The sequence below is a fragment of the Staurois parvus genome, unplaced genomic scaffold, assembly GCF_062004578.1.
Source record: "Staurois parvus isolate SC_StPar_1 unplaced genomic scaffold, SC_StPar_1.0 ptg003941l, whole genome shotgun sequence".
Classification (NCBI taxonomy): domain Eukaryota; kingdom Metazoa; phylum Chordata; class Amphibia; order Anura; family Ranidae; genus Staurois; species Staurois parvus.
The window spans coordinates 1-10,000 of record NW_028321736.1 but is presented as its reverse complement, the minus strand read 5'-3'; the positions used below and the strand labels follow the sequence as shown (position 1 = coordinate 10,000).

At 44.2% G+C, this 10,000-nt stretch overlaps 1 protein-coding gene across 1 annotated transcript in view; it reads right to left on the bottom strand.

Moving 5' to 3' along the window:
• LOC149427202 (nuclear factor 7, brain-like) overlaps positions 1-8,611 on the bottom strand; it is a 12,629-nt gene extending 4,018 nt beyond the window's left edge. Inside the window, exons 1-5 of the mRNA XM_089668195.1 lie at positions 8,543-8,611; positions 5,214-5,353; positions 299-766; positions 120-215; positions 1-18 (exon numbers count right to left, since the gene is read on the bottom strand). The exon at positions 1-18 is cut by the window's left edge and continues 216 nt beyond it. Of these exons, the coding sequence (XP_089524321.1) occupies positions 1-18; positions 120-215; positions 299-766; positions 5,214-5,353; positions 8,543-8,591 (771 nt within the window). The 5' untranslated portion in view covers positions 8,592-8,611. The remainder of the gene's footprint in view (positions 19-119; positions 216-298; positions 767-5,213; positions 5,354-8,542) is intronic.
• Positions 8,612-10,000: the final 1,389 nt, after the last annotated feature.

Genomic DNA, 10,000 nt, shown 5'->3' with positions numbered 1-10,000 from the left:
GAACCCCTGTAGGTTGGTCTGTGGAGGAAGGAAGTAGCGTTAGATACTACTAATTAAACAGTTTTGCAGACTTGTGTCAACCACACAATATCGAATACATGGGCCAGGAGTTGACTTACTTTATGCTGCTCGATCTTCTCATTCTGCTGGTTGGTCAGCTGTTCAGTCACCTTCAGGGCTTCCTCTAGTGGAGACACTATAGAAGACAGTTCTGTCTGCAGGGAACACAACGCTAACGTGGTAAGTAACGTACTAAACTTCAATCTCAGGATTAGCAGTAATATTACATATCACTTACTCTGTACACCCCCACGGCATCCAGGATGGGAAGGAAGTTGTGACTTGCATGTTTCAGGGAGTCACGGCAGATGACACAGCTCAGGGTCCCGTCATCCTTACAATACAGCTTCAGCCTCTCGTCATGCTCGGGGCAGTTCTCAAGGGGGCGGACCTTTTCTTTCCCTACAGGTTTAGTAGGGGTCGGGGTGGCAGCAGCACCAGCAGTCTTCTTCACCAGGTTGGCCAGGATTCGGTTGGTAGTGCATCTCTTCTCGGTTATTTCTTCCTTACAGTCGGGGCACGTAAAGGAATCCCGACCCTCCCAGGCCTTGTCAATGCAATTGCGGCAGAAGTTGTGGCCGCATTCGACCATGACGGGGTCCTTGAAGAGCTCGTTGCACAGCAGACAGGTCAACTCCTCGGCAAAATCCCCAGAAGCCACGGCAGAACCACCCTGAGGGGCTTCATGGACCTCCACCTTTGCTTTCTAGAAGACGAAAAAAATAAAGTAAGGGAAGGCAATCTGCTTCACTGTAGTTAGGAAAGAAGTGGGGTATTAATGTCAAATGCCCATGTGCGAGAATATAGATCAGGAAATCACTTGTTTAACCAAATAAAAGAAGAAGTCTATTAAATGGAATGTCACAGGAAAGAAGCGTCCAGCTGAAAAGAATTTAGGAGAAATATTGGTTAAAATACACTCCATCTCTATAACACACATGTACATGCTTTTCATAGACAGACATACACAAAGACAAACCAGAGACCGAACGTATAATCAGACCTGCTAGATTCAAAAGCTCACGTCAAAGTTCAACTGACTTCCCAAATAAAAAACCACTGAGAAATGCAAAGCATCATGCCAACGACCAACCAATGTTTTTTTTGGAGGATCTAAACAAATGTGTTCCAATATGTGCTAAAAATACACTGCGGTGAAATGCAATCTTCACAAAACTGGCAGTGGGGTGAAATCAGCTTCTTTAATTTGTTTCTCTTGGAAATAAAAAATGGCAGCCGTTTTTTTGGAATGCTGGGGTAGGGCAAGTTTTGACCAAAACACACATTACTGTTGCATCTGAGGTGACCAATACAGGTTTAGAATCTTGATACATCATTGTATTATAAAATAGAAGACGACGGAGATATATAAAGTGTAGTTTGGTAGTGTAGCTACAACAAATACTAACGTGCAATTGTTTGCTTACACCTTATCGGTATAGACTGGCATTGACATCCGATGAGACCCAGATCAGGTCACCTTACATCTATGGCTAGCTCAATCCTTATTCTGTATTGGTCAACAAAGATAGATCGCAAAGTCTGCTCTGGCTCCAGTTCAATCCACAGCATTAAAAAGGCACACGCCACAATTTTTTTGGGTAAAAAAAAAAAAAAAAAAATCACGCAGGTTGAGAAAAACTAAAAAAAAAATGCATTAAATTGCCTGCATTGGAGCTTGCAGAACATTGCAACTGCAATCACTGCATAGTGGATGCAATGCACAGGCCTATACAAATTCTTCCTTCCAGCCCCAGATACATACAGAGGTATGGGCCTACCAGTAAGGAGCTGGAAAAGTAAACAGACCAAGCGGTGACACCACTGCACTTGTGTTTCACTGATATTTCCAAGTCCCTCTGACATGACAAATGGGACTTCTCTTCACAGATGCTATGAATAGGTGACAGTTTAAGGACTTAAGTGCATCTTCACAAATTTTTATTTATTTTCCCCCAAAGCAAGAAGGTGGTCAATGTTCGGTGACTACATACAGACCACACTGCAGCCGCTGTACAATTGGTAATCTGCCAAATGATGCACCCCAGAGCTGCCTAATCACACAAACCGAGCAAATGGTAAACATTGTGCAAGCGTTGCCTCAGTCAGTCTGATCACCTGAATAAGGGCTCGCCCACTAGAGGCTGAGGAGTGACAAAACTGCAGTTAAGCAGCACTTTTTTTTTTTTTTTTACAGCCCTTTCCCCTGCAGAAGCTAGGAGGTGTGCATATGTTGGGCTTTGTGACCGCAACAGAACTATACCCGCTGTCACTTTTGGCAGGTGTAGAGCCTGATAAGCACCACCCAAGTGAATGGGGCCACTCTGAAAACGTCCCACAACTGTGGACAATGCACATGGCTGTGGCTCATTACTGCAGAGTTCAAGGGTTAAAAGCAGGTAGTGAGGAGGCAAAACGCCTCTCCTCACAGCCTGTCCCTCTGAAAAGTAGATCTGAATGCAAATTGCTTTTCAAAGACCAGAACAAGTACGAACTAGCTTAGGGTGTGTATGCATTTCCCCAATTTGTTTCATTATGTTCCAGAACCATTTCTTAGATTTTCCCTTTTGCGATTCATCAAGTTTGACATCTGATGTGGTAAAACCACCAGAGTTACAAACTGTAGAATCATACAGACTGAGGTTTGTCTGTAAATGTTGTGGAACAGAGAGGCCCACAATGTGGTTCTGGCTTTGTTCTGCCTGGGTGAGCATTAAGTGGCGTATTCATCACCCCAGTTCAGCACAGCTTTAGATATTTGTGTGTGTAGTTCTCTGCAGTGCAACACTCAGCAATGTGATGTTAGCTTGTTCCAGGAGTGCAATGCATGTTCAAAAACAACAACAAAATACAAAAGTCACAGCTAAAAATGAGTATTTATACGTAGCCACGTAGCACGGTTTAAAAGGTGTCACCTATTCATAAAGGGAATGTATAGTTAGTATAACCTTCTCAAAGAGAAAAGTGCAGCGCCTTCTCAGACCGCAAGCATGCACTGCACACTGGAGCATGGGAACATCCTGTAATAGTTTTTATAAAATAAAGAATGAGATGCAAAATCCAAAAAAAAAAACAAAAACAAAATAGATTTCCTTTAGTTAATAAATTTACAATCATAAAACATTTCGATGGAAATACATTTTGCTCAGTGGACAAAATTCTGGAAACCTGACGAATAAAATACCCATCACAGCAGGATTCATTCATCATTGGCAAACACAGAAGTCAGCGCATTCAGAAATAAAGACCACGGTGTTTATAGATGTGTTCTTTTATAACTGCAAAATAAGCAGTGCAATGATGGCGATCAAAATTCTGATTTTAAAAGGCATAGTCCACCTCGTGGAAGTAGTCTAAGTGCCCCAACAGTCACAAAAAGGTGCTAATATTTTTAAAACGAGGCCAGCGGAGATTTGCAACTGCGATCAGTGCGTCACAAGTGCAAGGCATGGTTTCCTGCAAAGCCTTCCAGCAGCTTCAGGTCCATATGAAGAACTGCTCACTGAACTACAGTGGTGAGGGGAGTGACCACCGTCATTCTCTCTACAGGTTACATGTGCCACAGTGGCAGATGAGACTTTTAGTAAGACAGCAAACAGAAAGCTGGATGATGTGGCTGTGCCGGGGGACCCCCCCACACACACAAGTGTCAAGTTAAAAAATAAAAAAAAAAGGTATTCCCCTAGAGGATGCACCAGCAAATTAAGGGAGCGGTGTGGGTTTTTGGGAGGTAAACTGTGCCTTTAAAAAAAATCATTTGTTAGAGTAAAGCATGTGCACGAGGCTTTAGGACAAGGTCTGTCGCTGCTCACTGCACACTGATCTATGAAAATATATGAATTTCTACAAACTAGCAGTTCAAAGCAAAGGCTTTGACTATTAGTATGCGATGTGTGTCAATAAATGGACATTTATAAAAGCTACAGATAGAAGAAAAAAAAATTAAAGCACAAAGTGAAACACATCTCACTTGATTTTGCATTATAGCAAAAAAATAAAAAAAATAAAAAAAAAACACCACACACAAACAGAAGGAAATTACCATAAGAAAAAAAAAAAAAATCCTCAGACACAGGATCAAGTACCAAGAGAATAAAAAAAAAAATATATAAAAAGTCGAACTATAGGCCAAAAAAACAAATGGGCGGACAGGCGGAAATTTTAATACAGAAGAAACATGTTTTGTCTTCTGCATTTAAGTTGTTCGCGTACGCACAGCTCACAGCACAAATTCGACAATGTCGAATCTAACTGCACTACCAGCCCTGCCAACGAAAGCTGCCGGCGATCAAGACCCGGCTGCCTGAAGATGTCAGCGGAGAGGCAAGGAGCTCCAGGAGGCTGCATTGCTGGAGTCAAGGTGAACATAGTTCCACTGTATAAAAGTTACATAAAAAGAGGAGAAAAAAAGGGAAGACTCAATGGTCCACTTGGTGCCATCATTCCAAATTTACAAGAGTGTATAGACTCCAGTCAGAGAATTTAGGGAGAAAAAAAAAAAAAAAAAAAAGAAAAAAGTTTAGGGCTCATTCACACAGCAGTGACTTGTGTTTTTTCTGCACTGATCACTTCGGGTCATAGAAAACTTTGTTTTCTATGTGTCCTATTCACATTGCAACAAAGACGGGAGGTGCAGACATGTAGCTTTCTACTGGAGCCAATGGATGGCACCTCCTGTCAACACACAGCAGTGTCATTTGGAAAAAACATCACTTTGTGACTATAATGTATAAAAACAAAACAAAGTGTAACAGTGCAGGAAGACACTGAAAGCATAATTCCCCTGAACGCACAGCAGTCTGTATGCATTGCAGCGTGGTGGGTTGTGTGAATGAACCCATAAAAATGCAAGTAAAATAAAAATCGGAAAAGTGGGATCAATGTTGGGTTCCAATTTCAGGAATTGTAAATTTCCTGGAAGCATCTTACCTATGAAAGCGAGACCCTGGAGAATAAAGCCAACTGAACTCAGCAGCCTCCAGAGACAGACCCGGCACCCTTATGATGTGATCCTCAAATCATAAAACAAATGCGTTTCCGGTCTATCAGCCGGTTACAATGATGGTAAATCACAAAGAAAAGGCGCCAATTTTTCAAAGGTTTCGATTTAGGCGTCGAGAGCTTGGCGGAGTGGGTATGACAGCCCGCGTTACCTTCGGTTCAGGTTCATCCTGGTTTTTCTGGTCCGTTTTTCCGTTTTCTGCCGCGTCTCCATTTGGCACGTCCCCTTCTTTCACTGCTTTGGGCAGCACCAATCGGGTTTTGTCCACCCACTCGTTTTGACGGCGAGCCACTGCGGAAAAAAGCGAGCTCACAATAGGTATTTTCATAACAGACAAGATGAGAAGGCGGGGGAGGGAGTGTGGCTCGAACCCCACTTCTACTTACCACAGGATCCCAGGATACTAGAGAAGAGGTGGACAAAATCATCAACGTTTAAACAATTGAACCTTTCGGTGGGCATTTCCTTCAGACACCATTTAAAAAGGACTAAATTTAGCAACAACGATCGCACCCATCAATGTGAATTTACCTTTTAAACTTTCAATGTCTGCAGAGCATCACAACTGACTGGTGCTTTCTGGGTGCAATGCGCATTTGCAAGGTTTTCCCCAAACCTCAGGTCCATACAGAGGTACGGATCAGGGGCTGGAGGAAGTGCCACTAAACTACAGAGCGGTAGGGGAGGGTGATCGTATACACATCCCATCCGCCACTGTGGCATCAAGGACATTAGTCTGTCAACAATCCCGGCCCTGGATGATGCAGATGTGAGATGTTATAGGCAACCATGCTTCAGGTTACACCCCAAATATTGGTTCAACATGAAACTTGGTCACAAAGGTGGACTTGGCCTTCTAGGTGCCAGAAGACCTCAGGTGTGACCATCTTAGGTTTGTGAGGCACTCCACCACCACCAGATAGGGGCAGGTAATCAGGGCAAGGGGCAATAACCATAAAGGCAAGAAAAACCTTGTCTGACGGATACTGGTTTGCCCTGGTAGTCCGCAGAAGACCTTTCATCACTCCTGTGTAGGCTGAAGACAAACCTCACCTACACAGATGGTGAAGGGTGACCAGGTCGGGTCCGCACATCCAACCACCTTCTGTTATTCAAAGGTTAGCTACAAGCCTATGAAAAACAACTGTTCCCATTAAAAGGAACATAATTGGCACTTGCCAGTTCTAGATTCCATACACATGAATGCCTCAGGGGAGGTGCAGAAGTCCTCCCCTGTTATTTGGTATGCTGTCTCTGCAGAGTTGAAATGAACATTGGGTCAAGCTTTAGTCTGCAACAACACTGCAGCCTACAGACCCCCTCGGATGGGCCCCACAAGGGGCCCCCCTTGGATGGGCTCTAGGAGAGCACTATAATTTATCACAGGGTATTTTAGGCTCAGTGCATTTTCTTTTTTTCTCCCCCAAACAGTGCACCAAAGCACATGGGGAAAAACCAGCTCATCCCCCAACCAGAAGAGTCATGCAGCCAAGGTAAAGCTGCAGGTAGCTGACCCATAGAGCCAGAGGAAAGCTAGTGCAGTCTTTGTTTAACCCCTTGGCGCTTCCTGGCCCTTTAAGGGTTTCAGAAGGCGGGGCTTTAGGGTCATGTGACAGCCGTGGTTTGCCATCACGACTGTCACATGATCGAGAACAGTCCCGATCGAAAAAGGAGATTGGGACCTTTCCGTGAGTACTGGACATGTGTGCTCGGAGCTCACAGGTCACATGCTCTCAGCACGTTTTTCTTAATTGCACGCAAAAGAGCGTCCGCTCAGAGTCTATGCCGGGAGGCCGCACATTTGCGTGCGGCCGGCGTGAATAGGTTAGAGACAATGCAACTATGAGTTCTCATATTGGATCTGACAGGAGCCACAACTAAAAATGAAACATTTAACAGCCCAACCCAGCAAGACACACAGGAGCACAGATCATAAGGAAGATGATGCCATTGCTGAATCTGAAAATTCTAGTTGCCTGGCTTGATGGGCTCAATACGTTCCATAGCCCTCGGTTTCCTCTTGTACCAAATTGTATTGTACCTGTAATGTCTGCCTTCATATTGTAAAGTGCTGCGCCAACTGTTGGCGCTATATAAATCCTGTATAATAAAAATAATAGCCAAATACTTAACAAGCCGAGCCTGGCAGGGCAGAATAAAGTGTTATTCAAGCCGTGATGAAAGCAGTTGTGCGCAAAAGCCAACATTCATTTATCAGTTCAGCAATGGCAGCCAACAAGGTCTTATTTCCTGTAAAAGGCCTTACATATTGACGCAAACATTTCCCAGATCACTTCTGTCACTTTCAAGGGCAAAGGCCATCAAACGTGAACAAAAGGAGAGGATCACGCAAGAGCTTTTTACATGGACTTTTATTGCTCACAAAGCCAATAATTGCTGGAGTTGGAACCCTCCATCGTGTCAGACTGGCCAATTTATTCTGCATCTATTGCTGATGTGAGCAGATGACAGCCATGAAAAGCTCCCGGGGGCCCCCAGCTGACCAGATACATTACACTTGGATTGTACAACCGACTGCACAGCTCGCCTGGAGTCACAAGACCCAAACCAATAAAAACTGAGCTGGACAAGTCCAACATCCAAAAACGATTGTTTTCTGATGATCACGATTGTACAATCCTAGTCCTTGTAGGCAGGTGCTATTCTGCAATCACCTTCGTGTTTTATTTTACACATCAGGGCCAATTCACACACTTAAACGTGTTTTAACAGGTGCATTGCCTCTGCCCATTTCTTTCCTATGGGCCCTTAACCCATTGCTGCCAGCAGTAGCAGGCCCTTCGAGGGCAGCCTTAGTAACAGAGGCAATCCCTGGTCATGTGACCATTGTACTCACATGTAACAGTGGACACATGTCGGGAGCCCATCCCGCCAGCCTGCCATCAGTGAATGGGACTTGTAACAGTGCTGAGGGTGTGCAAATGAAAGCCCCCCTAGCACAAAACCATCAACTGTATGTATGGCAGAAAGCACTAAGTTACAACACCAAAAAAAAGATTTCAGCCTGTGACTGCAATGTATAGCAGTGCTGCGTTGACTGACTATTGGAACTGAACAGGGTGCTGCCAAAATTCATGTTCAACATATGTAGTTACATACGTGCATGCATATTCTAACATGTTGTGTGCATTCTAAAGATTGTCATGTATGTGGCCAGCTGAAGTGAACAGGACCCTGCAACAGCCCTCATACAACCAAGAAACATTTACGTTCTGTAGCAAGTACAAATGCTGAACGCATCCTTTGAAGTCAAAGTATAAACAGGCAGTTTCTCTTCACAATCACCTCCTGTAATAAACATGGCAGATACCCATCACAGGGAACCTATTACAGATCCTCGCTGATGGTACTGATCTGTCATCGTTATAGAGGGTCTGAAAACAGACGTCTGTAGGAAGGAGAAGATTTCATGCAGTGAGAGGAAAAGGAAGGAGACTGAGGTGTTCATCTGTTACTTACAACCAATGTAATGGACGTAGAACTCCTCCCTGCCGGCCTGTTTATTCATCCGGGTCTTCACAATCTCCGCGTCATCTGCAACAGAAGAGACACACTGAATATACCCAGACAGGAGCCAATAGGAGCAAGACAGCAACTTTGATCAGAAACACTGAATATACCCAGACAGGAGCCAATAGGAGCAAGACAGTAACTTCGATCAGAAACACTGAATATACCCAGACAGGAGCCAATAGGAACAAGACAGCAACTCCGATCAGAAACACTGAATATACCCAGACAGGAGCCAATAGGAACAAGACAGTAACTCCGATCAGAAACACTGAATATACCCAGACAGGAGCCAATAGGAGCAAGACAGCAACTTTGATCAGAAACACTGAATATACCCAGACAGGAGCCAATAGGAACAAGACAGCAACTCCGATCAGAAACACTGAATATACCCAGACAGGAGCCAATAGGAGCAAGACAGTAACTCCGATCAGAAACACTGAATATACCCAGACAGGAGCCAATAGGAGCAAGACAGCAACTCCGATCAGAAACACTGAATATACCCAGACAGGAGCCAATAGGAGCAAGACAGTAACTTCGATCAGAAACACTGAATATACCCAGACAGGAGCCAATAGGAGCAAGACAGTAACTTCGATCAGAAACACTGAATATACCCAGACAGGAGCCAATAGGAACAAAGGAACAAGACAGTAACTCCGATCAGAAACACTGAATACACCCAGACAGGAGCCAATAGGAACAAGACAGTAACTTCGATCAGAAACACTTGGTCAGAGACATGAGGGGGAGGATTCTGACCCCGTGTTGTGTATTACTGCCTGTGCCCCATTTTGGGGAGATTTCTGCTCACTTCCTGTCTCGGTGACAGCCATCATTGAAATTACATAAAACCTATGTACTAAACATTTATCACTTTCCCCCAGTCCTTTGTCCATCTCAGGGTTGCTGATCCCATGCTGTCCCTTTACAGTTACTTCCCATCTACAAGCCCTCCAGTGATGGCCACATGGCATTCCTCAGGGAGGGTATCCTGTACGACGTGTTCAAATGACCACTTGTAGTTTCCGCAGGGAGCCCGCACCACAACGCAAATGAACTAGAAAGGGACCGTAGGGTCACGCTGTAACAGGGATCCTGATGGCAGGATCAGCAGAGTTTTAATTGAAGCTGCAGATTTATATATTTTTTTCTTTTCCAATAAAACACATCACACTCCCCCCCCCCCCCCTTTTTTTTTCTCTGTTTTGCTCCTTCCAATCTTTTAGCTCTTGTTCCTTTGTTCTTTCCTCTGCTCCTCATTTTCCTATCCTTTCTTCTATCTTTACTCCAATCTTTCCTCCTAGAAATTGAGTCTAAAGATATATAAATGAAGACAGACTTGCAGCCACTTAGTGGTTTTACCATGTAATGAGGTCATGTATAGTCTAGGGCACAGGT